General features: G+C 44.4%; 3 protein-coding genes across 15 annotated transcripts in view; 1 reads left to right on the top strand and 2 right to left on the bottom strand.

Moving 5' to 3' along the window:
* Positions 1-2124: 2124 nt before the first annotated feature.
* On the bottom strand, positions 2125-14207 carry CMC4 (C-X9-C motif containing 4). 4 transcript variants are annotated; one of them, XM_027962990.2, is made up of 4 exons: positions 7087-7139; positions 6946-6986; positions 5570-5637; positions 2125-2489 (listed from the first exon to the last, which is right to left on the bottom strand). In XM_027962990.2, the coding sequence occupies exons 2-4, from the start codon at positions 6963-6965 to the stop codon at positions 2341-2343; spliced, it is 237 nt and encodes a 78-aa protein (XP_027818791.1). In that variant the 5' UTR covers positions 6966-6986; positions 7087-7139; the 3' UTR covers positions 2125-2340. The 4 variants fall into 4 exon arrangements, with proteins under 4 accessions (XP_027818791.1, XP_027818792.1, XP_011962426.1 ...); XM_027962991.3 differs by lacking the exons at positions 6946-6986; positions 7087-7139 and adding an exon at positions 13674-14207; XM_012107036.4 differs by lacking the exons at positions 6946-6986; positions 7087-7139 and adding an exon at positions 6619-6883.
* On the bottom strand, positions 5638-14207 carry MTCP1 (mature T cell proliferation 1). Of its 3 annotated transcripts, none has more exons than XM_012107035.5 (5): positions 13674-14207; positions 7510-7661; positions 7230-7400; positions 7087-7138; positions 5638-6986 (listed from the first exon to the last, which is right to left on the bottom strand). In XM_012107035.5, exons 2-4 carry the CDS (start codon positions 7612-7614, stop codon positions 7091-7093), a joined length of 324 nt encoding a protein of 107 aa, XP_011962425.1. In that variant the 5' UTR covers positions 7615-7661; positions 13674-14207; the 3' UTR covers positions 5638-6986; positions 7087-7090. The 3 variants fall into 3 exon arrangements, with proteins under 3 accessions (XP_011962425.1, XP_060264375.1, XP_060264374.1); XM_060408392.1 differs by having other exon boundaries at positions 7510-8715; XM_060408391.1 differs by lacking the exon at positions 13674-14207 and having other exon boundaries at positions 7510-13553.
* A 295-nt stretch (positions 14208-14502) lies between these two features.
* Positions 14503-27922, top strand: part of BRCC3 (BRCA1/BRCA2-containing complex subunit 3) — a 74844-nt gene continuing 61424 nt past the window's right edge. For 7 of the 8 annotated variants that reach the window (XM_060408385.1, XM_060408388.1, XM_060408387.1 and 4 more), the window contains exons 1-5: positions 14503-14653; positions 15460-15476; positions 16195-16249; positions 22339-22458; positions 23765-23852. In XM_060408385.1, coding sequence (XP_060264368.1) covers positions 14531-14653; positions 15460-15476; positions 16195-16249; positions 22339-22458; positions 23765-23852 — 403 coding nt within the window. In that variant the 5' untranslated portion in view covers positions 14503-14530. The remainder of the gene's footprint in view (positions 14654-15459; positions 15477-16194; positions 16250-22338; positions 22459-23764; positions 23853-27922) is intronic. The other variant, XM_060408386.1, reaches the window with a different exon arrangement.

Raw genomic sequence — 27922 nt, forward strand, 5'->3', positions numbered from 1 at the left:
GTGAAGTCGCTCAGTCATGTCCGACTCTTTGCAACCCCATGGACTGTAGCCTGCCAGGCTCCTCTGTCCATAGGATTTTCCAGGCAATAGTCCTGGAGTGGATTGCCATTTCCTTCTCCAGGGGATCTTCCCAACCCAGGGATTGAACCCGGGTCTCCCGCATTATAGACAGACGCTTTATCCTCTGAGCCACCAGGGGTCATTAATTACTGCTTTGATGATTAATTGACTTTATTTTTCTGTGATTTTTGGGTAAATTATTTATTCATTTATTTAAGTTGTGCTGGGTCTTCACTGTTGCGTGGGCTTTTCTCTAGCTGCGGCAAGCAGGGGCTACTCTCTAGCTGCAGTGCATGAGTTTCTCATTGTGTTGGCTTCTCTCATGGAACACAGACTCTAGGGCACTCAAGCTTCAGCAGCTGTGGTACATGGACTTAGTTGCTCCTCAGCAAGTGGGATCTTCCTGAATCAGGGCTTGAATCTGCGTCTCTTGCATTGGCAGGTGGATTCTTATCCACTTCGCCACCAGGGAAGTCTTTCTGTGATCTTTTAATAAGTCACAAAGATCACCATTGATTGTGACATGTCACAATTGATTAAATCATTGGTCATTGGTGATTGAACTTAGTCTTATTCAGCCTCTCACCCATCTTCCCTCCTCAGAGGTCAGGGTGGGGGTGGAAACTGAAAGTTCCAACCCTCTAACATTGCAGTTTGGTTCCCCTGGCAACCAGCCCCTATCTGAAAGTTATCTAGGGGATTTCAAAGTATCCTCATTAACATAACCAAAGACACTTTGATTGCACTTGTTCTGTCGCTAAGTCCTGTCTGATTCTCTGTGACCCCATGAACTGCAGCACACCAAGATTCCCTGGTGTGTGTCTTCCAGAGTTTGCTGAAACTCATGTTCATTGAGTCGGTGATGGCATCCAACTATCTCATCCTCTGTTGCCCTCATCTCCTCCTGCCCTCAGTCTTTCCAATGAGTCAGCTTTTTGCATCAGATGGCCACAGTATTGGAGCTTCAGCATCAGTCCTTCCAATGCACATTCAGGGTTGATTTCCTTTAGGATGGACTGATTTGATCTCTTTGCAGTCCAAGGGACTCTCAGGAGTCTTCTCCAGCACCACAGTATGAAAGCATCAATTCTTCAGTGCTCAGCCTTCTCTATGGTCTAACTCTCACATCTGTACATGATTACTGGAAAAACCATAGCTTTGACTATACGCAGCTTTGTCAGCAAAGTGACGTCCCTGCTTTTTGATACACTGTCTAGGTTTGTCATAGCTTTTCTTGCAAAGAGCAAGTGTCCTTTAATTTCATGGCCGCAGTACTGTCCTCAGTGACTTTGGAGCCCAAGAAAAGAAAATCTGTAACTGTTTCCACTTTTTCCCCATCTCTTTGCCATGAAATGTTGGGTCTGGATACCATGATTTTAGTTTTTTGAATGTTGAGTTTTAAGCCAGCCTTTTCATTCTCCTCTTTCACTCTCATCAAGAGGCTCCTTAGTTCCTCTTTGCTTTCCCTGATTGCACTTATCACTTAGGAAATTCTAAGAGTTTTAGGAGCACAGTGCCAGGAATGGAGATAAAGACCAAATATATATTTTGTTATAAAGAAAGAAGCTCTTTTGCCCTTTCCTATTTGCCCATTTCTGGTTCCCTTGTAACTTTAAAAGAACCTGATCATAGGAATGAGATCACCAGGCAATTTAAGCAAACTCCTGACTTACGTTCTCCTGAATGGACACCATGCCTCACCTAACTTGTTGATTCTTTTCCTAGACAGAAGTAGGTAGGCCTCCGCCCCCAGTAGCCCCCATAAGTAATCCTGCCAGCAAGATAACATCTGAAGAGTCAGCTAGTCTGCACACAAATGAGAAGGATGCAGAAGCCAACCTCCTGCTTCAGTGATTCCCTGAGATACTTCCCCCTTTTCCCTTTAAAAACTGTCATGGCTGATCATAATCTTCAGAATTGGAGTGAGGACAAGAGTCCACCTCCTCACCAGCTTGCCTGCTTTTCTACTGACACTTGACCCTCCATTATCACCTTTCAAACAAGCAGTCAAGTCTGCCTTTAGTAACAAGAAAGCAAAATATCACATATATCAAACCAAAAATGTTCACTGAAAAGATTTATTTTAGCAGCTCAATTTTATCCCATTCTACACATTTGTTCAATATATTTATATTTGTTCTGCATAGATGGCATATTAACTTTTATAGTTGACTTTTTCATTGGATATTTGCTGCTACCTGGCCTGAAGAAAGAGTCAGGCGGATAAATAAAACCCGCATGGTGGAAACGTAGAGCAGTGTTTCGGTTCTCGGTAGAACTTTACTGTGGTGTGCACTTCAGTGTCTGCTTTTCTTCCTCTTCTTTCTCAAATCCTGAGCAGATGAGAGATCTTCCCTTGGGATATCGAGCACAACACTTACGCAGCTCTTCGATGACAGCCTGACACTTAGATTCCATGTAGTTGTTGGCTGAAAAACAGACAGGCAGACCCTAGTCATGATCTCATAGGACTCAGGCACAGGGACATTGAGACCTGAACTTCCCAGTCCTTTTCACCTTAATGTACCTACAGACATGGAAGAAAGAGGATGTAATCATATCCACTGAATTCTTTCTGATTTAGAGACCCATTGACAGCTTAATAAGGAAGAAAAGTATGCTTTACAAAGAGCTCAGAAGATATTTTCACATCTAATTTCCTTTTCTTTAAGGCTGATTACTTATGTGTCTTTTTCTAGGGCAGCGGTTTCTAACCTCCTCTTTTTTTTTAGGGTGGAGTCACTAATCCCTTGCACATTAGTTTGCACTCAGTTTAAGGTGGCTGCTGGATGTTCCCAAACAACCTTTGCATTAGGGGTTGAGAAACTGCAGACTCAGCCTTTTTAACAGCTGAGCTAAGAATAAGTTTATTTGGGGGCTTCCCAGGTGGCACTAGTGGTAAAGAACCCACCAGCCAATGCGGGAGACATAAGAGATGCAGGTTCGATCCCTGGGTTGGGAAGATCCCCTGGGGAAGGGCATGGCAACCCACTCCAGTATTCTTGCCTGGAGAACCCCATGGACAGAGGATCCTGGTGGGCTATAGTCCATTGGGTCGCACAGAGTCAGACATGACTGAAGCAACTTCCCATGCATGAGCTAAGAATGGTTTTTATAGAAGGCTGTAAACACACACCTATGCTCACCCACACCCACAGCCACATACACCCACCCAAAGACCTCCTGACCTCCAAAGCCTAAAATGTTTCCTGTTAGGTCCTTTATATAAAATATTTGCATATCCCTGCCAAAGATAGACCCTAAGTCTAGGAGGACTTGATCTAAAGGTTCTAGGTAAGCTGTAGTTGATTTGAGTCCCCTAGTACTAAAATGGGGTGCATGGGAGTTAGTCTGGGATAGGAAAGACAATTCTGATTAGCAAGAGTATGGTTGGGTGGCTAAGTCCAGGTTTGGACCCAGACCAAAGGAGTTCCAATCATCACTGTGCCCCTTTTAGTTCTGTGACCCTGGACAAGTTACAAAGCTTATATCCATCTCGGGTGAAAGGATTAAGTCAATGTTATTTAAAGCCCTTTCAATTGCAATTGTCATACACTATTTAATGGTCTCTATTTCAGTCCTTCCAGCTCTCACTGTAGCAAGCGGGTGTTGCTGCTGCTGCTAAGTTGCTTCAGTCATGTCCGACTCTGTGCGACCCCATAGATGGCAGCCCACCAAGCTCCCCCGTCCCTGGGATTCTCCAGGCAAGAACACTGGAGTGGGTTGCCATTCCCTTCTCCAATGCATGAAAGTGAAAAGTGAAAGTGAAGTCACTCAGTCGTGTCCGACTCCTAGAAACCCCATGGACTGCAGCCCACCAGGCTCCTCCATCCATGGGATTTTCCAGGCAAGAGTACTGGAGTGGGTGTAAGCAGCTCTAATTTGATGTGTGTTCTCCTTTAGCCATATGATGCTAATTCAAATCAGGAAAGAATCAGAATCACCTAAGAATTTATCTGGGAGAAGAAATTGTGAAGAGCATTCTTCGCGGGCAGGCGGTGGATGACCTGGGCCCATGGTAGTGAAAGCATGGAGTTCTAACCACTGGACTGCCAGGGAATGCCCCTTCCTTTTACGTCAATTTGGAGAAAGGAAAGGATGAATAATATGGCATTCTTATTTTCCGTTAACATTTCAGATTAAAAGATTTAAAAAATATTGCTTGCATCATAAATGGAAAAGTCCAAGAATCAAAGTTAAAGGTCAATGGAAATACACAAACAAGGGTTTTCTTTGGTGGTGAGTCTTTGGGTGAATTCTGAACATTTTCTGTTCTTTCATTTTTATGTTTTCATGGGCATCCATGTCTATTACTTTAATAATGGGAAAAAATGATCAAAAAAATCAGTTTTCAAATTCAGATAGCCTTGTAGCTTTCTGCTAGTAATCATTGGCTGATTTAAAAAACTAAAATCCTCTAGCATTTGGTCCAACAAAATGGACAAATCGTATCAAATATGCTTTAGCTGGTGGCTCAGAGGTTAAAGCGTCTGCCTCCAATGCGGGAGACCGGGGTTCGATCCCTGGGTCGGGAAGATCCCCTGGAGAAGTAAATGGCAATCCACTCCAGTATTCTTGCCTGGAGAATCCCATGGACGGAGAAGCCTAGTAGGTTACAGTCCACAGGGTCGCAAAGAGTCAGACACGACTGAGCGACTTCACCTCACCTTACCTCATGCTTTAGCTGAAATCAACTTTTGCCTTTAAAAGTTAGTTGCTGAATCCCAATTGTATTTTCACCCCACACCTTCTAACCTGATTGCTCTTAAAAAGTGAGTTGTCGGCCACCAAAGTGAGTTGGTAAAGATGACCAACCCATTTAGAACTGCTGCTGCTGCAAAGTCGCTTCAGTCATGTCCGACTCTGTGTGACCCCATAGACGGCAGCCCATCAGGCTCCCCCATCCCTGGGATTCTCCAGGCAAGAACACTGGAGTGGGTTGCCATTTCCTTCTCCAATGCATGAAAGTGAAAACGAAAGTGAAGTCGCTCAGTCGTGTCCGACTCTGTGCGACCCCATGGACTGCAGCCTACCAGGCTCCTCCACCCATGGGATTTTCCAGGCAAGAGTACTGGAGTGGGTTGCCATTGCCTTCTCCACATTTAAAACTAGTCTTTTTTAAAAAGGACTTTGCTCATCTTAGTGATTCTCAACTCTGGCTGTGTATTAAAATCACCTGGTTAACTATTTCGATTGAGTCCTACCCAGACCCCAGTTGCAGAGAGTGTGATTTAATTGTTCTAGGCAAGTTTTTGAAGTTCTCCAGGTGATTCTAAATGTACAACCAGGATTTGTTAACCCTAAGCTTAGGTCACATTGCTTTATTTTCTGCCATCTTTGCTTTATTTTCTGCCATCTTTGGTGATATAATGAGGAAAATCTTGAGGATAAATTACAGAAATATTATATTCTGAGTGGAGTTAGTATTGTCTGATGATAAAAAGAACACTTGGTTTCTTGTTAGTTCACAGATAAAGTGGAAACATAGAAAAAGCATTTAACGTACTACCTTGTAAACATTTCTGTATTTCACAGGCTTGTTTCTGGCACGGATCCTTCTGCGGCATATCCAGAAAACTAAAATAAGAAAAATGATTTTTATTTTGTTTTTATACATAAAGACTTTAAAGCCCCTCTAGATGGAATTTTCTTCTGAGACAAGCAGTATGCTTTTACAATTGCTGGAAAACAATTACACTAAAACGTTCTCGTTCAGAGGATGAATATGCTGTATTTGTATAATATTCCATTTGGTTTGGAAGATTATAAATAGCTTGGGAAAAAACCCCTGAATACAACTCATTTTGACCACTGTAAACCAACATTGGGCTAGAGAAGCCAGAGCTGCAACCTGACGGCTCTATGACTTACAGAACCACCTTCATAAACGATTTAACTCCTTGAGCCTTTTCCCTTATTATTGATGTGTAAAATAGGGATCATACCTACCTGAAAGCACTGATGGAAGGATTAAATGTCATAAAGGCAATAAACTGCATAGAAGGCAGTAAGGACTGAACACATGATAGCTATTATTCCTGAGATTTTTTAACAAGTAAAACCTTACTTTTAATGTACATAAAGTGCTATGAGTATTTTAACTCAGGAAATGTCTTTATCAGGTAGTGAATCAGCAATATTCGGTGCTATTACTTCCTGAGAAAGGTGCTAGGTAAGCAGTTAAAAATTTTCATGGAGTTCTTACAGAAACCAACTTCAAATATTTGAAACCAGAGAATAAACTTAAGTGCCCCTGATTCTGATCAGCAATTTCTAATAATGTGAAGACACCATTTCAGAAAGGAAAAAGGCCCAGGAGCCTTGGTAGCTATTTCATGAATGCAAATAATCTCCTTTTTCTCTTTTTTTTCCCCTCAGAGCCCCCTAAGTTCTCAGTAGATCTGAGTTAGGTCAGTACTGGGATGGGAAACACTGGCGCAAAATCTAGGATATTTACAGGATGGGAGAAGGAAAGGCAGGTGAATTGCTGCAGGGCAAATTAGCGACAAAGAGATGCTGATGCTGCTAGCAGTTGCTCTCTTCTCTCTAAATCAGTACCAAGTCCTTGGTGATCGGGGCATCTGTTCTGTAGCAGGTGCTGACTTTTGTGGGATTCATCAGATCCCAGGTCCAGCAGATGATGTCCATTAACAGGTCTATGGCAATTTCCAAAGGAGTCAATGGCAAGTTACGTATCCTAACTACATGCTTGTGTTGGCTTGCTTTCTACCTGCATAACCCTTCCTCTGCAGTTCCACTTTCCGTGTTCTTCATGGCCCTTTCTAAACTTCTGTGTTCTTGAGCAGTTTTTCACCCCACACCCCCCCCCACCCCAGGCCCACAGGTGGGTGCACTGCAGTGGTGAATGTCGTGATTGTCATTTACTGAACAGAACAGTGGAGCATCTCTTCCTAGAATCCCAGCACCTGGCAGGGGGGTGGAAAAGAAAAGATCATTAACATCACCACAATCAGAGCGAAAAAGAAGCAGCAGGGTAGGGACGGGGGAGAGAGAGAAAATACGTACCCGGTTAATCATCAGGCAAAAGCTTAAGCAACAGTTCCTGTACGCCCCTGACCTGCCAGAAAAAGAAAAGTTTATAGAGTACTCTGTAATAAGAGGCCCAGGACAATGAAAAAAAAAAAAACGTGATTAAGCAACAGGCCTACCATTAAATGATGCTGGATTTGCCACAAGCGAGAGTTGTTGTCCATGTAGCGCTCCTCGGGGTAGAGTTGCCACATGAGAGGTAGCTGGGAGGTGAGAAGGTGGCTTGGCCTGGCTGCGTCACCTAAAGGAACCTGAACTTGCTGAACTCGGGCCCTTAGGAAGCTCGTCTCCTGGTGGAGAGAAGCGATCACACAGAAAACCAGAGACTTCAGGATGGTGCGACGGATGTACTTGAAAGCAAAAAATCGATCAAGAAATCCGCAAAGGAGAAACAATTACCTCTTCCAGGACGGCCACCCATGTGCGCTGGTACTCGTCGCGGTAGACACCCTCTTGGTGAACCCAGAGGCGATCGGGTGGGGCCCCCACATCCTGTCCTGCCATCCTGGGCTTTGGGGTCCAATGCTAGCCCTGCTTTTCTCCACCTAAGCCTGCAGCACCCGTGCACAGGACACAGGTGTGACTTTGGGCCTTGGATTGAACACACCCATGAGCCAGGGGACCTGGTACTAGCAACCACCAACTAGAAGCCAACCTCTTTGACGCCTACTTGCGCCATCTACACTGAACCCGGGGCATCTGAAGCTCGTGGCTGGTTTGGAACTCGGGGCGGAAACTTGGGTGAGGCTGCTGATGGCGAAGCACTCAAGAACTCGGGGAGGGAAGGGGTTCTGGGGGCATGTAGGAACAGTGCTACAGGAAGCCAGGGGTGGGGGGGTTGGTCTCGCAGTCTTTGCATTCCACAAACAGCATCGGGCAAAATGTAGTGAGCCATGGAGTATGCACAGCAGTGCACAGAAGGACACATTTATTGGGGCAGGAAAGCAGTAGAACAGACGCATGCATGCCATCCGTTCCCAAGTAAAAGCCCTTTCCAAGCAGTTTCCATCTTAAAAGGTAAGACTGTGCAGGTCAAATCATGTAATCATGTGTGTGGCTTTCTAAATGGCAATCAGAATTTTGTTTTAGAAGGCAAATGACCTATTAAGCAGTTTTCTTAGAAAGCTTACTTATAGGGGCTAGGCATTTCCAAAAGGCAGTTTTCTTTTTAGGGAAAATACATAAGGTCATATCATGGAATGTTTCAGTTCCAAGAGACTCTGGGATCATGATGGTTAAGAGTTGAGAGCAAACGAGAGTTACCCATCTCGTTTCATTTTAATGCTTCGGGGTGTCACAGGAGCCCATTTTCCCACAGACGGGTGGCTTTACATTCTGTTTTCCCAAGTTAGAAAAGCAGAAAAGCTCACCTGCTCTTTGAGAGGTGTAAGCAAAGCACACCTTTGGGGCCAAATCTTCCATAACACAAACTCAGCTCTACTGTAAGGATCCTCTGCCCACTTCTGGATCGGATTTCAGGGTCTCACAATAACTCGACCTGCACTTTGCAGGAATGAACCTTTGGGGGCCAGATTACAGCATCATATGGTGGCTTCCCTGGATGTCTACATTGGGCAGGGTGCAGATATGCCATTGGGGGATCCACTACAAAAAAAAAACAGAGGCCTTCTATTCCCTCTGGGTGACCATTATGTAGGAGAGGGACTGCAATATGGCTTGGGAGGTTGCTAAACCCTCAAAATGAGACTGTCAAGAGCAAACAAGAAGCCAGAACACAGGGTGAAGTCTGAGAGGAGAACTAACTGAGCTGAACCCAGCCTTTGCCAGAACAAGCTGAGTCTGATTTGTTGTTTTTCCTTAACATTGTTGGTTTACATTCACTGAAAGGTAGGTGGAAATATGTTTGAGAGAGGGAGGAAATGGTTTGAGTGGCGTGAATGATTTAAGAGCATCACAGTTGCTTTGCCCATTGTACCCTGAGTGGGCCTGACTCTGAGCCTATCATATCTTTTGTCTTATAAGTAAGTGTTAGTTGCTCAGTCGTGCCTGACTCTTTGCGACCCCACGGATTGCAGCCCATCAGGCTCCTCTGTCCATGAGATTTTCCAGAGAATCTTCTCAACCCAGGGATCGAACCCAGGTCTCCTGCATTGCAGGCAGATGCTTTACCGACTGAGCTACAAGGAAAGCCCTTTGTCTTATATGGCTCTCTTATTTCAAACTCATCAAAGGCAGAATGCCTTCTCCTTAACCAAATCCCGATTTCTCTCGGTGGCAACACAGCCTCTCCGGATCCTGCAGACTCAAAACTTACGACTTATCCTGGACTTCCTCCTCTTCTTCAGTGGGTACATCCCACCTGTCACCAATGCCAACCAGCGCCACTACCACTATTATTTGAGACCAACTTCACCCCAATACCAGACTCATTGTGTCTAGTGCTGTATCCATGTTCTCCCTGTCCAGTTCAGTTCAGTGGCTCAGTCGTGTCTGACTCTTTGTGACCCCATGGACGGCAGCACACCAGGCCTGCCTGTCCATCACCAACTCCCGGAGTTTACCCAAACTCATGTCCATTGAGTTGGTGATGCCATCCAACCATCTCATCCTCTGTTGTCCCCTTCTCCTCCTGCCCTCAATCTTTCCCAGCATCAGGGTCTTTTCCAATGAGTCAGCTCTTCGCTTCAGGTGGCCAAAGTATTGGAGTTTCAGCTTCAACATCAGTCCTTCCAGTGAACACCCAGGACTGATCTCTGTTAGGATGGACTGGTTGGATCTCCTTGCAGTCTCCCTGTCCACTCACCTATATACTATGCCTTCCCAGGCCTCTCTGCCTATCTCAGTGCTATGACCACAGAGGGTACATGTCTGCCTCCTTGATGAAAACATCTTGCCTCTGATGACTACTGAACATTTATGTCTAAAATTCACATTTTGGCCACTAATTATAAATCGCTTTGCATTTCGCTCTGCTTATTTCACAAGTCCTGTCCCCGCCCCACCCTGATATAGTATTATAAACACCTAGAGAGAAGGAATAACACAGTACTGGGCAGTACTGGGGCACTGTGAGCCTCAAATACTAGTCAGTGTTCCTGGGAGTGGATGGACATGGTTTGCTGAGTAGACAGACAAAAGGCCATATAAACATGGGTAGAGCATGGTTCATTCTCTGGGTTGATTAGATAGCTATTTGTTATTTTGTTCAAAGCCTTTTTTTTCATTTCGCAGACACAACTATTCTGCCTCTCTTCCCTATCCCCCACCCCACAGCTTTGGAAAGGAGTGATCCAAGAAAAGAAAAACAGTAAACAGGAATGTCAAAAAGAGAGTCAAGTCAGAATTTTGATACAGAAGAAATCGGTGTGTTCCCCTGCCTCCCTTTAAAGTAGAAACCCAGTGTTGAGAGTTTTAGGGCCATCTCAACTTCACAGGTAGGTCCTGGCAACAACTAACAGATTGCCACACTGACATTTACATGTTTTGAAGGAAAAGCAAACATTTACTGGTTACCTTGACTTTGAAAGGAGATACTTCCAGCAGAATAGAGGGCCAACCAATTGGATGGGCTAAGTTAGGAAGAATCACTACCAAGAGGCCTGTGAACCTCTGCAAAATATTCTGAGAGGAAAGGCACCACATGTACTGCTGTGACCCATAGGACAACATGCTTGGCATCGGCGGGGTGAGCCTGGGGACAAGCCCCAGCACACAGCCCTGGACTCCCACTCGGAGACGTGTGACGGCCCAGTGGAAGGCAACTGTAGGGATCAAGGGACTGAGAAGCTGCCCTGTGAATGCAAATCAACAAGAACCTCAGCTGGGAAACACAAAGTCTCAGTGAGAGGGATTAAGAGCAAAGCCCCCAGAATCACCAGAGAAGCCAATGGCACTCCACTCCAGTACTCTTGCCTAGAAAATCCCATTGACGGAGGAGCCTGGTAGGCTGCAGTCCATGGGGTTGCACAGAGTCAGACATGACTGAGTGACTTTCCTTTCATTTTCACTTTCATGCATTAGAGAACAAATGGCAACCCACTCCAGTGTTCTTGCCTGGAGAATCCCAGGGATGGGGGAGCCTGGTGGGCTGCCGTCTATGGGGTCGCACAGAGTCGGACACGACTGAAGCAATTTAGTAGCCCCAGAATCACAGGTTGTATGAATGGAACACAGTCTCCCTAGAGGTGATCCTTGGAATGCTGGCTCCTAATTTTTTCTTGGTCAAGTAAGTTTGGGAATCTTAGGGAAGCATAAAGCACCTAAGGATAATAAAAGCTCTGGCAAGTTATGCAGTCACGGAACTTTAACATTCCCCCCAATTTATCTGACTAGAGAACATTCTTCTCTGTATGACACTTGTGCATAAACTTCAGGGCCCTGTGAACTAAGATGAATCTCTGAAAACCTCAAGATAAACTTAGGTACAAAGTGCAATACAATACATGGAACATAACCCTGTTTCATTCAACTCAAGGAATACTACCAGATGCAAATTCAAGTGGACTCAAACAAGTGTTTACAGGGACTTCTCTGGCAGTCCAGTGGTTAAGAGTCTGTGCTCCCAATTCAGGGCTCATGGGTTCCATCCCTGGTTGGGGAACAAAGGTTCCTGTATGCCTCACGGTGTGGCCAAAAAAAAGTGTTTATATTCCTTTATTACCCATGAATGTAGGGCTTCCCTGGTGGCACTTGTGGTAAAGAATTCACCTGCCAATGCAGGAGATGCAAGAGACATGGGTTCGATCCCTGGGTGGGGAAGATCTCCTGGAGGAGGAAATGGCAACCCACTCTGGAATTCTTGCCTTGAAAACTCCACGGGCTGAGGAGCCTGCCAGGCTACTGTCCATGGGGTCGCAAAGAGTCAGACATGACTGAATGACTGAGCATACCCATGAATACACTAAAAAAAATTGCCCCCATGGGGGTTACCTTGATGGTAACCTGAATATGACCAGGGACCACACTGGCCTAGATAGAATATTTCTTAGTAAGGCGGTTTGTAAACTAAATAGATGATAGATCACAAAGAAGGACTTCCTTAGGTATGTAAGTAAAACCATTATTTTTCATGTATAGAATGAATTATTGTGTCTTTTTAAAAATTTACAATTTGGTTTAACTTCCAGGTGTTTGAACAGCTTTCAAACATGAATCAGTCGAATACACTTATTTTATTTGAAGTGAATTAATAAACTCATCTAATTACAATGAGTGAAGTTATTAATATCAAGAATGCCAGCCCTGGAGTCAGCCTGGTCTGTATATGAATGCTGGTTTTGCAACTTACTAGCTCTGTGACCTCGGATAAGTTAAGCTCTCTACACTCCAGCTTTCTAAAAAGTTAAATGATAAAAGAACATATTGATCATGATTGTCAGCACTTACTTAGCAGTTTCTACATGTCATATATATTGACCCTTGCCATCTTCACAATCACTCATTAGATACTACGATTACCTTCACTTAAAGATGACGGAAGTAAGGCACAGGGAAGTTAACTAACTTGTATGAGGTAACACAGCTAGGAAGTTGCAGACGCCGGTTCCAACTGGGGCAGTTTACACATATGAGACAGAGATGCTTTGTAGTTTAGCACATAATAAACTTTGATATAAATATCGGTAGGTTTTTTTTTCTACTCCAATTAAACTTTAGAGCTGTCTAATGCACCCATGAGCATTATAAAAGAGAATGTCAATGTTGAATGTGAGATTGAGGAACACCAACCATAGGCAAAAGGAGTTTTTCTTCTCTTTTAGTGCTGCCTAAAAGTGGTTATAAACGGAAGAAGTCCCATCAGAAAACAATAATAACAGCCATTCGTGCACCATCAGCGCAGGGCACACTAGCCGCGAAGAGCAATTGAAAAGAATATATGCTGTAAAATCGAAGCTTAAAAGCAAAATCGGATAGGTCGAATGTAATTGCACACTTGAAATGTCGCCCCTGCTTCACCATGAGCAAAATGAATAGTGGAAGGATCTGCAATATGATTCTTAAACTTTAGGTAAACAATAGAGGTTGCTGGCATAGATGTTCCTGATAGGTCCACGGGACGTTGGCCCTGTTTGTGGGGAGATTGGGGTTGGAACTGACTTGGGAGAAGAGCAAAGCATCAACACGTCCTCCAGCAGCACCCTGGGCGTGTTCCCTTTCCAGTACTGGCCTGTTCGCCTGGCTCCCACACTACACACGAAACCGGTCAAACCAACAGGCACTGACCGGCCGTAGCGGCAGCACAGCATAGATTGTCTTTGATTTAGACTCGTTCAAGAACCCGCGTGTAATTTCTAGCCTTGGCAGGTGGGAGATGCATACTTTCCCTTATGGCGTGTTTATCACACCTCCAAAGAAAATGACTTTTACGTATAATTTCACCGGGTCTGATATCACCGAGACAAGGCGAGCTGAGGAAACTCGTGCGTATCTGTGGCGATCTGAGACACATCTGACCTCGAATCGAAACTTGAAATCCCCTTTCCCTTTCCCTGTATCGAACACAGAGATACCTAAAAGCCTTCGGAGAAAGTAGCAGCCACCAAGCTTAGGAGTGATACTTTTCAGATACAGTGTAGCACTGTTTCTGCCAAGAGGTTACTCACATGAATATAGTGTTTCTTGGGCTAATTAATCCGCCTCAAGAGCAGCGAGGCTACAACTTCAGGTCACCCACCCCGGGCCACTCAAGCCGAGATCGGGACGTGAGCCCGGGGCGAGCCGAGGCGCATTCCGAGCCGAGGTCACCGAACCGAAGTTACCGGCCGGTTACCGGAAGTGGTCCAGTGAAAGAGTGGTCCCAAATTCAAGGCCCCTAACTTGGAAACAAAATAAAAGAAAACCTTAACTCGGGACCCAATTTCCAAAGAGCGTCCCCTGGGCGCGAGAAGGCCGGCGGGGGCAGCGATGCCGCTGGCGGGAGGTCCCCGGAGCGTGTAGGCCGCGCACGGCTCTTCTCGGCGGGAGGGCAAAATGGGCGCCGGCGAGCAGGAGGCGCTGGCCCGGTCGTCCGCCCGTTCCTCACACACCACGTCCGCCCGCGGCCCGACAGCGCCGCCTCCCTGCCGCCCCCCGAGCCCGGCCCCACGTCCTGCCGGCGGCCGGCCACCGCCCTCCGCCCCAACGGCCACGCCTGCCTCAACCGGCGCGGGCGTTTCCCAGGTGCCGCTGGGCCGGCCCCGCCCCCGCGCCCCAAGCTCCGCCCCCGCGCGCCTGCCCGCCCCGCGCCCCAGGCCCCGCCCCAAGCCCCGCCCCAAGCCCTGCCCCCACTCGCCCGCCCGCCCACCCACCCCGCACCCCAGGCCCCGCTCCCACGTCCCAAGCTCCGCCCCCGCGCGCCCTCCCGCCCCGCCCCGCCCCGCGCTCCAGGCCCAGCCCTCCACTGAACCCGCCCGGCCCGGCTAAGCGGCGGGTTGGCCAGGGCCGAGCTGGCCGGAGGCGGACGTGAGCGGGCCGGGCCAAGATGGCGGTGCAGGTGGTGCAGGCGGTGCAAGCGGTCCATCTGGAGTCAGACGCCTTCCTCGTGTGCCTCAACCACGCTCTGAGCACGGAGAAGGAAGAGGTGATGGGGCTGTGCATTGGGGAGGTAAGTCAGCCGACCAGCCCGGCCAGGACCCTGCCGAGCGGTCCCCCCACGTCCCCGGGCGGCTGCTGGCCGCGCCCAGGGCTCTGGAGGCCACAGGCCCCCTCCGCTCATCCTTGGATAGGTCCTCCCCCTTGCCTTTGCTCACTGAAAGCTTCTGGAGCCTTCCACAAGCCCCCAGCGGTCCCCATCCAGCCTTTGGGAGCGGTGGGGGCGGGGGAGGGAAGATTTGCATTTTCTCCTGGGTGTGCTCAGTCCTGGCCGACTCTTTGCGACCCGGTGTATTGTAGCCCGCCAGGCTCCTCCGTCCGTGGCATTCTCCAGGCAAGAATACTGGAGTGGCTTGCCATTTCCTCCTCCAGGGGATCTTCCCCACCCAGGGCTCGAACCTGGCTCTCCTGCATCTCCTACATTGGTAGGCGGGTTGTACTGTGTGGCTTTTCTTTAGATCTGGAGTTACCACCCCAGTGACCAAACCCGCGAGTCAGACCAGAAAGAATCTGTTATAATGAGATGTATTAGGACGCAGGCGTCCACGATTAGGGCCTTCACTGTTCCCTCTAGGAGTCATTTTGAGGGCATCAAATAACCTAAGACAGGTGAGGCTTTCCAAGACTCCCAGATTTCCGCTGTGTTTAATATTGCAGAGGGCGAAAGAGACCAAGCTTACTTGTTGATAATCCAAAGAGTTGTCCAGGCTTTCATGCTGGTGTACAGGAACCTATCACCCGATTTTCATTTTATCTGCATCGTGTACCTCTAATACAGTTAATGTGATCAATAATCTTTTCTGCTCTTTCCCACTCTAGTTAAATGATGACTTAAGGTAAGACTCTATTTGTTTACTCCTATCTTTTGATCTCTCTGTTACTGTTAACGCCAAATTATTACAGCTTTCCCAGTATTTTGGACTGGTTGTATTATAACTTACCGTGATGACTCTGGAGCTCCCTCAATAACCCAGTTTCAATTCCACCCCACCTCTGAAAGTTGTTTTCCACCTGACTTTCTAGTTAGGAGGATTGGCAGTTGAGATATGGATGTGAAAAATATGGTTGCGGGAACCAAGATCCTAAGTGAAAGTTCTTTTGGGCAGATGGCTTGCATGGGAAGGGGCTGTGTCCCTCTATTAATCCATTTATGTCTACATTGTCAGTGGCTTTCTGCCTCCCCCTGGTGGACCCTACAGTGATCTCCAAGATCTCCAGCAGCTTGAATGCTTTTGGCGGTGAAAGCTTTGGGTTACCTTTATTGAAATGTCAAAGCATAGCAGAATTTCTCCTTGGCAAACTCAAGTGCTTAATATCCAACATTATAGGACTTTAGCTTTGATCATGAAAACTATGTGCTTGCCACTTAAGCATGTGTCTCAGACTCCTCCTAACAGTCATGAGCACAGCTCTATTCTCAGTTTATTTCCCTCCTCTTCCACTGTCTTTACTGTTTCATTGCAAAAACTGCTAATCCTGTTACTTTGCTTTGAGACCTTTTTTTTTTTTATATTCCCAAGCTCAGTTCCTTTTTTTCTAATTTATCCCCAAAAGGAATGACCCCAAATTTACATATACTGGAACTGAAATGCGCACAGTTGCTGAAAAGGTACGTGTGCTCTCATTTTGCATGATGCAAACTTGCACTCGGGGATGGATTTCTGTCTGTTTGATGGTCTCAGCCAGGGATGAACCTGCTTCCTGCAGACCTTCATTTGTGGCTGGCAGTGGGGGGTGGGTGGGTGTTCTCTCTAGTAAAATCAGATGAAGAATCTCCTCACTAGGAATGGGACCTATTCTTCACAGGAAATTTTTCCTACTCCATCGAAATGAGTAACTGCCGTCAGCTCTCCTCCTTGCTGGCCTCTGCTGGGTTTGTGGCCCTTCTCCCATCTTCCTTGAGACTTTGGCTGGTTCGCATCCCTGTTATCTTTTTATCCCAAGTCCCAACAGTCACTCAGGCAACCCCTCTCTGCTTACAGGAAACCTGTCTGTACTTCTGCCCCACCTTTTCTGTTATTCTCCATTTTTTGTGGTCGAGTATCATGCTTCTCAACCTAATTGTGCTCTTCAGTTCAGTTCAGTTCAGTTCTTAGTCGTGTCCGACTCTTTGCGACCCCGTTTCGGCTTTAGCATCAGTCCTTCCAGTGAACACCCAGGACTGATCTCCTTTAGCTCTAGGACCAGTTAATTCCCCCCCCCCAAGTGTGTTGCAGACCACCACTTCTGTAAAATACAATAAAAGTGAATTCTGTCCTCCCATGAAGCAGATGATGAAGGTGATAAAAGCTATCAGGCAACAATTCCATCTAATTATTATCTGCACATACAGTCCTCTCCATGTTAAACCACTTTGCCTTGCTTCTTCCCATAATTAGGAAAGAAATCTATACCTGTCTAAAGCTGTAGCTTCTTCACAGACCTTGCTTCTCAAATAGCCTTTCTCTCCTTTGAGTCTTCAGCCTATTCCTGTGATCTGGCTTTTTTCCCTTAGAATACAGCTGTGCTTCTATTACTGTCTTTTTCAGAAAGGATGGAAAAATAACATCTCAATTCTGTCTGTTCCTGTCGTTAACTGCTTTTGTGTCCTTCCTTTAATAGCTGTGTCCACCTATTCCTTCCTTCTCTCCCTCTCATCATTTATGGAGTTTTCCTCCTCTGCCTCAAATATGGTATTCTCCGAGTTTCTGCCTTTACCTCCTCTTCCCAGAATGTCTTCTTGGCCAACATGAACTTCCCTATGGCTTTACCTTCAGCAGACATTGAGGTTAGACAGATCTGTCTGCAAACACGTTCTCTGATACTTATGGTGTGACTTTGGGCATGTGACTTCACATCTGTGAGCTTTGCTTTCCTTATCTCTAAAACAGGGATAATAATAGCTGCCAGCTTCCTAGAATTGAGAGAGTTGGATCTACGTAATAATGTGTGTAAAACATCGTCTGCAGAATGGGTATTCCAGTAGTACCAACCTCCCTGGGTTATGGGGAGAGTTCAGTTAAGTTAATCCATGAAAAGCACTTTTCCAAATGCCTGACACGTGGTGGGTAGCCAGTAAATGTTGGCCATTCTGACTGGTTGCTAATGCTTGGTAGATGCTAGTTAGTATGAATTACCCCATGCTCCAGAACTTCATAGTCCACTGCCTTCTGGACATCCATGTTTAGTGTTCAAAACTTTCCTCTTCCCCAAACCCTCTCCTCCAACATTCCTCCTACCATAGTTCCCATACCTAGCTGCATCTTGGAATTATGAAATAGTCGCTACAGAATCCCAATTCCGACTCGGTTTTTGGTGAGACCTGTGTTGCGGCTGTCTGCAAAGCTCCCCAGGTGATTCTCACATGCAGCCACGTTTGGGAACCACAGCGTCTCCACAGTCTCCTTGCCGGGAGTCTGTCCTCCCTGTAGGCTTTTCTTGTGACTGCTTAGGATGTGATCTTTTGAGAACAGCACTCTGCTACAAGTCTGCTGAAAAGGCAGTGGGTTTTCTATTTTTTTTTTTTTTTTTTTTTAGGATGAAGGCTTCTTAGTGAATCAGTCAGGATCTTTCCTGACCTCATATCTGTTTCTCTCCTTACGTGTCTCTAGGTGGGTTCAAGTTCTAACCATGGCAAGTGATGTCAGTTTCCAGATGATGCTGTGCTGTTTCACTTCTTCTGTCTGCTGGGTATTCTGTCTGGACTGCTTGCTTATCCGTCTCTGTTTGGCTGACTCCCTTTCCCTTGTGGTTCAGTGCAGGTGCCTTAAAGGAACCTGCCCTGATTGTAGCATATCGATTAGGGTATATCAGGGATGTTGTCTTCGAGTTGTTGCCCTGCCTGTCTCTCTTCCTGGATGTGACTACTGTATCCTGTTTATCTTTGTATGCTTTAGCCTTCATGCAGTGCCTCACATGTCGTATAGACTTGATAAACACATTTTGTTTGAATTAGCATACCTCCCCTGCAGTAGGAGATTAGGCTTACCTGCCCAGGATCCCTGGAGTGCCATGCAGGGGTGCAGACTTGCTGGAAAGGGCCAGATAGTAAATATGTTTAGCGTTGGGGGCCATACAGTTTCTGCTGTAGTTCCTCAGCTCTGCCAGTGTGGTGCAGAAGCAGCTACTGGAAGATAAATGAATGAACATGGCCAGATTTGGCCCGAGGGAGACCAGGCCAGCCGTAGTTTGCTGACCTTTGATCTGTACGAAGGCAGAAGCGCAGAAGGAACTGGAAAAGGGTAGGGGCTGATCTAGTCCAGCTGGAATATCTTCTTTCCTGTGTGACTATGACCATAACAGTCTGTTCCTCAATCCCTTCAGCTCCTTGTGACTTTCGGAGACATCTGTCAGTCCTCTGTGACCTCTGTGCTTATTTTGTTTTCTTTTTTAGACCTGGGCTGGTCTCACCACCCTATGCTAAACTTCTTTTTTTTGTTCCTCTTAGGCACTAAACCTTTCTCTTAGTAGAGAAAGGGAGAAAATTCACCCTGGGCAGCAACTCCTGTTAAAATGGTTTAATGATGTAATTTGATTTTTTCAGAGTCCATTTCCTCATCTTGAATTCTCTGTCAGTTTGTACCATGCACATTTGATATGAAACTTCATGAGTTGAGCAACCTTATCTGTCTAGTTATGTTGGCATGGAATATCTTTTTCCATCCATTTATTTTTAGCCTTTCTGTGTACTAATATTTGAAAGTGTGTCTCTTATTGGCAGCCTGTAGTTTTTTTTTAAAAAATCTAATCTGATAATCATTTGAACTATACTGTTTAGTCCAAATACATTTAATGTAATTATATATATATATAACATGCACACCAGACAGATCTATAGATATATATAACTGTCATATTTTTGCTTTCTATTTGACCGTCTTTCTTTTTTTCTCTTTTTCTCGCCTTCCTTGCCTTCTTTTGGATTCATCAGTATATTATTTCCCTGGGATCCTCCATTAATTAGATATAACATTTTTTACTCTTTTTGTTGTTATTATCCTACATATTGCAATAGGCATTCTTGATTTGTTAATCTAATACAAATTACCGTTCTTAATATTTCCATGATAACAGTATAACTTTGAACATTGAAATTTCATTTACATCTTCCCACCTTTTGGATTACTATTTGTGTGGATTTTATTGATATGCTATTTAAGCCCCACATGACATTGTCATGCTGTTCTGTACAGTTAGCTGTATTTGTATTTACTCGTATTTTACCTTTTACACTGTTCTTTACTTTGTCGTACCTGAGATTTTCCTTTTTCTTTTTAGCGTTTCTGGGCTGATAATGATCTCTCAGTTTTTTTGCACATGAAAATGTCACCCATTCTCTTTATACTTGGTTGTTTCTGTTCCAAAGTCAGCTCTTGCCTTGTTGCTCCTTGGAAGGTTGAATTTATTTCTGTCTCTAGTTTGATTTTCTTTTCTTTTTTGTGTTAAACGTAACATTGGTTTATTTGGCTGCACTGGGTCTTAGTTGTGGCATGTGGGATCTGTAGTTGCACCATGTGAACTCTTAAGTTGCAGCATGTGGTATTTAGTTCCGCAACCTGGGATTGAACCCAGGCCCCCTTTATTGGGAGTGCAGAGTCCTAGCCCCTGGACCACCAGGGAAATTCCCTGATTTTCTTTATTGTATACTTTGTGCCTGCCAGATACTGTACGGTGGCTGGGGTTAGAAATAACTAAAACATGTTGCTTGCCCTTAAGGAGCTTGTGTTCTAGTAGTTGTTGTTGTTCGTTTGCTAAGTTGTGTCCAACTCTTTGTGATCCTTTGGACTGCAGAATGCCAGGCTCCTCTGTCCTCCACTGCCTCCTAGCGTTTGCTCAAATTTCATGTCTCTTGAAACTCCAATACTTTGGCCACCTGATGCGAAAAGCTGACTCATTGGAAAAGACCCTGATGCTGGGAAAGACGGAAGGTGGGAGAAGGCAAAGACAGAGGATGTGATTTTCCGGTAGTTCAGCTCAGTCACTCAGTCATGTCCAACTCTTTGTGACCCCATGGACCGTAGCACGCCAGGCTTCCTTGTCCATCTCCCAGAGTTTACTCAAACTCATGTCCACTGAGTCAGTGATGCCATCCAGCCATCTCATCCTCTGTCGTTGCCTTCTCCTGCCTGCCATCTGTCTCAGCATCCGGGTCTTTTGCAATGAGTCAGCTCTTCGCATCAGGTGGCCACTGTATTGGAGTTTCAGCTTCAGCATCAGCTCCTCCAATGAATATTCAGGACTGATTTCCTTTAGGATAGCTTGGTTGAATCTCCTTTCAGTCCAAGGAACTCTCAAGATTCTTCTCCAACACCACAGTTCAAATGCATCCATTCTTCACTGGTCAGCCTTCTTTATGGTCCAACTCTAGTAGAGGAGGAGATTGTCAACAAATAGAACACATGTAAGCTCTAGTAGATATGTGTGTGCAATAAGCGAAGTTGTGTGGGAGGGGAGAGGAACTCATTTTTATAGGATGAGCAGAGAATTTAAAGTCTATGAAAGAGTTCATGAGGTGAAAAAAAAAGGCATGAAAAGGAACCACAGGTGAAACACAGTAGCCGCACATGCCTTAAGGCTGCTTTGCTGCACAGTATAGGGTCTATCACTTCAAATGTCTCAGATTTCACCCTCGTACTTGCAGTGTCTGGCAATTCCATACCCTCCTGAAACTGTTCAACCATTTCATCGTTCTGCTTTTGACCCCTCTGTCTTCCTTCCTCATTCCTTTTACTGTACCCCATCCTAAACCATGGGTACACCCCGGGATCCACCCTGGACCTCTGTTCCCTGTCCTCAAATAATTCCTTGCCTTGATTTCCAGACTCTCATCTGAGTTCAGCTCATCTGAAAACGCTCTCATCTTCCCTCTCCTAGACCCTTTCTAAGCTTAGATGTGCCTCCTCTATTCTGAGTTTCAACCTTGACAGTTTTCTGGCCTGCATCACTTAGGCTGCATAATCTCCAAAATCTTGCAGATTCTTCTTAGTGATTCTCCAGTCTGTTTCTTCCATCTTGGACATACACACAGGCTGGTACTTTACGGTCAAGCGATCTGAAATAGTCTCCTTCCTTGGATGTCATCCTGCAGACCACGGCTTGCTACCTGAGACCTTGTATATTTCCATCTAACATTTCTCAGCCTGTCTGCCATTCCACCTCAAGTTCTTGATTTCAATCAGTTGGCCAGTTTGTCTCCCAAACATCTTACTGACATTGATTTGGCATCTATGGAAATTCTGTCTATTTGTGTGCATACACACAACAATTGGGAGATAAGATACACTCGGCTGCCTTTTCTGGAAAGCTTTCTTTTCTTTCTTTTTTTCTTTTTTCAATATAAATGACTCGTTTTCTCTGCACTTCTGTAGCATTTATTTACTGCATTATTTTAATGTAGTTTCATGTATGATTCTTGCTGTGAAACCGCATGTTAGGTGGTCGGCGCTCAGCCTTGTAATTTTGCACATAGTTGGAAATCAAATGATTATTACTTGATTGTTGTGAAAGTCCTCCCTTGATGTAAATCTCACATTTTGTTTGGAAATGTATATATTGAGTTTGGATATATTTGAAACATTCCATCATGCATGAGAAAAATCCCAGTTTTCTAAGATGGCAACTTTTTAACCTGATAGTGTAATACAATGTGTCCTCTAGTTGCAGGAGGAGATAATTATTGGAGAGAGACAGAAGTAAACATTTCTGTGGATTTCCCTGTAGGTTGACACCGTCAGAATTGTTCATATTCATTCTGTCATCATCCTACGACGTTCTGATAAGAGGAAGGATCGCGTAGAAATTTCTCCAGAGCAGCTGTCTGCGGCCTCAACAGAGGCAGAGATATCCTTATTGGTCAGTAAGAAGCGTTTATGTGCTCTGAGGCTTCCAGGTTCCTCTGTTTGCTCCTTTTCTGCCTGATGACTGTTTCCTAGTTCTCATATTTACCCCTTAGATCCAGTTGCTTGGTTAAGTGATCAGATGGGGCATTTGCTTCCCACAATTCTGGATTCTACAGGTCAACCATAACAAGTCAAATTTGCATTGGTGGTTTTAGTAATTTATCATTCCTTTGGAATAAGTTAATCTTCTAGTCAATTGAAAAGTAATTTTGAAAACTAGAAAACATGCATGGTAGAAACTTTTAAAAGGTATAATAGTGTATACAAAATTAGTATTTCACTCCAGCTTCCATGCCCCATTTCCCCAAGCATTCCTCCCTGGACATAACCAGGACTATCACATCTTCATGTGTCTTTATGGTTGAATTCTTTGCATACAGAAACATATAAGAATGTTTTCTTTTTTACAAAGTTTTGAATACATATGGTAGCTGTAATGATACATAACAGTGTACCTAGAGAATTGTCCACCGATATAGAGATACCTCACTCTTAAGCCTGCATAACACAGCCCTGGATGGTTGGGGTGACCTCATGAAGATGTTGAGGTTATTTTCAGTCTTTTACTGATGGTGCTGCAGTAGAAGCATGGATCCCTAACCACCAGACCACCAGGGAATTCCCTAAAAAGTCATCTTAGACTTAGTTATGTAGAAAGGCCTGTTGGGTTTCAGTGTAAGACATTTGCAGGAAAATGAACCAGCAACAGAAGGGGACAGCTTTTTCTTTTCAGCTGAGTTCTTATCTCAAGTTAGAGCCTCAGATAGTTACAGCACGTGGGCTTAGTTGCTCAATGGCATGTGTGATCTTCCCGGATCAGGGATCGATTCTGTGTCTCCTGCACTGGCAGCCAGATTCTTCACCACTGAGCCACCAGGGAAGCCCCCACATGACTTTTTCAAAATTTTGCACTTCTTAAGAGAATGAGGATAGGTTGGACCAGAGAGAGAATAGAGGATTACTTAAGTTAATCATGTGACATCCAAATACGTAGCTAAACTGGATTAAGAGGCTATAACCGTATCCAAGAATGGAAACCAAACGATTTCTGCTTTTTTTCTAAAAAAAGGAAACACGTTCATCTTTAGATGAAAAGTGTGGGAAATTTTGGTATTGACCTTTGACCTTTTTAGACTTGTTGACATTAAATTGTAATGGGTTTATTTGAAACTTTAAGATGCTGTCTGAGCCCTTACTAACAGCATGGATTTTGTTTCTACAAGTTGAAAATACCTTGACAGACACACAGGTTGGCTGAACTGACCGGTCGCCCCATGAGAGTTGTGGGTTGGTATCACTCCCATCCCCATATAACTGTTTGGCCTTCACATGTTGGTAAGTATTCTGGGGTTGCAGTGTTTATTGTTTTTAGAAATGAATATCATTTTTCCTTCTCCGCTACATGGCTTATGGTTTCTCCAGGGGATCTTCCCGATGCAGGGATCAAACCCTGGTCTCTAGCATTGCAGGCAGACTCTTTACCATCTGAGCTACCAGGGAAGTCCTCTCTTTAAGCAGATGTCCTTATTTTCATTTTGCAATTTTTAAAAGTACTGATTTATGTCATATCAATTTGTTGTTTACAGAGATAAAATTTCAGCGCTCCATTTTGATACTGTTCAGGAAATCAGGACTAAAACCTGATAACTGGCTGATATCCAAATATAATCTTATCACTAATAATAAATAAACTAACTGAAAATTGCTGATTGTGCCTGTCCAGTACACTCCCATTCGGAAGAATCAAAGATGTGAAGGGGGACATTTACAAACTTGATGTTTACCTTTTCTTTTCAACGTATATATCATCCTAGCTCTTGGTGCTCTGAGCCTACCTTCTCACCCCTGTGATTAGTATGATTTAACAAAATTGTTTTCTCTCCTTTGATTTTTATCCCTTGTCTCTAATCGTGGTCATCTTTTGTCTGTACCTGACTCTTTGGAAAGATGTAAAATAACTTGTAGAAATGAATGTTTTCTCCTCTACCCTGTGAGTTAGAGGTCTCCCCCCTCACGTCAGTGAGGAGTAAGCAGAGCTGAGGTTTGAACCAGATCTGTCTCCTAGGTCTGTGGTCTCTCCACTGTGAGGTTCTCGTCCTAGCCATAGCCATCAGTGGATTAGAACACTTCTGTGTTCATCTACCCCGTGACATGAATTCCCCCAAATTAGGAGTCGTGGTTCTTCATGTCATGAAGGCTACCTCTCAGTCACCTGGAAGAGCTTTTCTAAAATGTACCTGCTCTAAATTTATCTTTCCTCACCTTGTTTGTTATTGCCACAATACCAGAGAGTGGATCGAAACAGTTTGTTCGATGGAAGAGAAAAAGTTGGAAGCTGGAACCTGTGGCAACAAGAATAGTGCTATTTTTAACTTTGATTTTGACATAATTTCAGACTTGAAGTTGATAAAATAGTACACAGAACTCCTGAATACTCTTCCTCTAGATTTGCCAAATGTTAACATTTTGAAACGTTTGCCATATCACTGTCTACATACATGTATGTATATGCATGTGTGTGTGAGAGTAAGTTGCAGACCCTAATCCCTCTTTACCCCTAAGTACTCTTTTGGTGTGACTCTCTTAAATACAAAGAATTCTCTTACATAGTCACAGTGTGCATTTATCAAAATTGATAAATTAATATTGATATCCTACAATTATTGAAATTACTGACATCGTTCAAATTTTTTCATTGGCTTATCGAACTGAGCATCTGGAATTTTCTGCATGCTGGCAACTGTTACAGTATTTGCAACTATTTACGTTGTATTAGGTATTATATTAGAAGAAAACTGCAACCCACTCCAGTATTCTTGCCTAGAGAATCCCAGGGAGAAAGAGGCCTGGTGAGCTGCCATCTGTGCAGTCGCACAGAGTCAGACACGAGTGAAGCAACTTAGCAACAGCAGCAGAAACAGGTATTATATTAATAATAGATAATTTAAAGTATATGGGAAGATGTGCCTAGGTTATATGCAAATATTGCACCATTTTATTGAAGAGACTTGAGCCTCTGCAGATTTTGGTATCTGCCCTGGGAGTTGAGTGTCCTGAAACAAATCCCCTGCAAATACTGAGGGATGACTCTATATGGCATTTTTGTCACATGCTTATTACAATACCGAAAAAAGATGCCACAGTATTCATCAGTAAAACTCTTTTAAGGACAAAAAGAGAGTACAATTGAATATCTAAAGTTGCAGGGCGGACACCATTTGAATGATTAACAAGAAGAATCCATTAGGTCTCTCAACTGCCATCTCAAATGGGTTTGTGTGGTCAAACTGTGAGTAGAAGTAAAGAAAAAATCATCTCCCAGCTAAACTGCTGTATACAGCTTATCTGCAAACAGCCATTTCAGAATTGAGTCAAACAGTGGCCCTGTATTAGCAGGCCTTGGAAAAAAAATGAGTGATGAATTTTTAAAAAAGGTTGATTTAAAGTATGTACAGTACATACATTTCATAGGGAAAGAATCCTTAGCTATGTTAACAAATGAAAAGAGTAAATGACATTTTTTTTTCCATTCAAGAAAAGGAAGAGAGAGAGAAGGCTGTGAGAATGGGGTGTGTTTGTGTGTAACAAGAATTGTAATGCTGTCACGCCTACTCCTCACCCCATTGTAGTATGGCTCCTAGCCTATTACTGTTGAAGTGGATCATACCAAAGTCACCAGAGACATCCAAGTTGAAAATCTAGGAAACATTCTAAGTCTCCATATTATGTAACAACCACTCTACTTCTTGAAACACTTTTCAGATAATCATGAGGGCTGTGTGGCTCTTAAGGGAAGAAACTAAGCCCACTCAGAGCTGAAAGGCCACCTCCCAGACAAGACAGCTACTAAGTAGCAGAGTCAGTATCTGAACAGAGGTTTCTGTGAATTGGGGGCCTTGGATTCCCCAGGGTCTGCTTTGTCGGTGGAGTGGGAATGCTATTTATGAAAACAGGAAATGGAAAAGGAAGCTTAAGTTTGGTGGTGAGGAAAGAGACAATTGAGTTACATCGTACCCGTGCAACTAACTGACCCAAATTTTACCTAAAGGGCATGGTTTCCAAGGGGCTTGCCTGGTGGCTCAGATGGTAAAGAATCTGCCTGCCATGCAGAAGACCTGGGTTCAATCCCTGGGTTGAGAAGATTCCCCTGGAGAAGGGAAAGGCTACCCACTCCAGTATTCTGGCCTGGAAAATGCCATGGACTGTATAGTCCATGGGATTGCAAAGAGTCAGACACGACTGAGCGACTTTCACTTACTTACTCACGGTTTCCAAAAGAAAAAGAGAAGCAGTTGAAATACCGCAGCCTGTATCATAAGTCGCATGAGACTTGGCACTGTTTTTAAGTCACTGTTGCATTCGATTTCCTGTCTCTGGAAGTGCATAGTAAGAGGAGAAATGTGACTGTAGGTATGTTCTTAATTTTGATACCTGCTCAATTGTTTTGTAAGAAATGAAGCACTGTTAGAGTGATGTCATTGTTAGTTAATTTATCACCAAAGTTGCTGGATCCCATCAACCTCCCATGACAAACATAGGCTGTGGTTTTAATTAAGCAGTTTTCTATAACCAGTCAATTAAAACATTTACATTTTCCTAAACATTTTTTTCTAGAAATTACAAGTCAATGCTCCTCAGAATCATCAACAGTTTTTTTTTTTTTGATAATTACATTTCCATACTCTTCTTAGCAAACCGACTAAGATGGAAACTCCGTTGGGACAAGAGCCAGAATAAGTGAAGGTGGAACCAAAATTTTATTATAATGGGATGGCTAACTCAGGGCTCGTATTCTAAAGACAAATTGTGCATATCATCTCTCATCTTCTGTCATTTACTCTCAACTTGCCTGAAACAGAGACCACAGGCCCTAGAATAAAGGTTTTTAAGAGAACGAGAGATTATATATGTGATTGTTTCACACCAGGAAATGGGAAGTGGCATTCTGTTGTGCCTTGAGACCCTCTGATGCTGAAAGAAAAACAGGACAACACAGGTGCAGGAAGTTCTCTTAGACTGCCATCCTTTAGACTAAAGTGTATCTTTTGGGTTCGGCCTTTTGGTTGTAATTGACAAAGAATTAAGGTTATCTGATGAGAAGACATACATCAAGGTAAAGGGTGAAGAGTTTTTATGTTTTAAGGCGCATGATTAGACCTCATGGAGAAGGTAACAGGGAATCCAAAACCTGCAGGAAGTAAGAATGGGCCTTGCAAATATCTTGGGGAAGAACATCCCAGGCAAAGAAGAATAGTCACTGCAAAGGCCCCGAGGACGAGCATGGCTGGAGTATGTGATAAAAAGCAGGAACACCAGTGTGGTTGGAGCTGAGTGATCGAGGGGGACACTGGTGGGAAGTGAGGGTGGGGAGGTGATGGGGGGGACCGTGTGAAAGGTTGCTGCCA

This window comes from Ovis aries, chromosome X, assembly GCF_016772045.2.
Source record: "Ovis aries strain OAR_USU_Benz2616 breed Rambouillet chromosome X, ARS-UI_Ramb_v3.0, whole genome shotgun sequence".
NCBI lineage: Eukaryota > Metazoa > Chordata > Mammalia > Artiodactyla > Bovidae > Ovis > Ovis aries.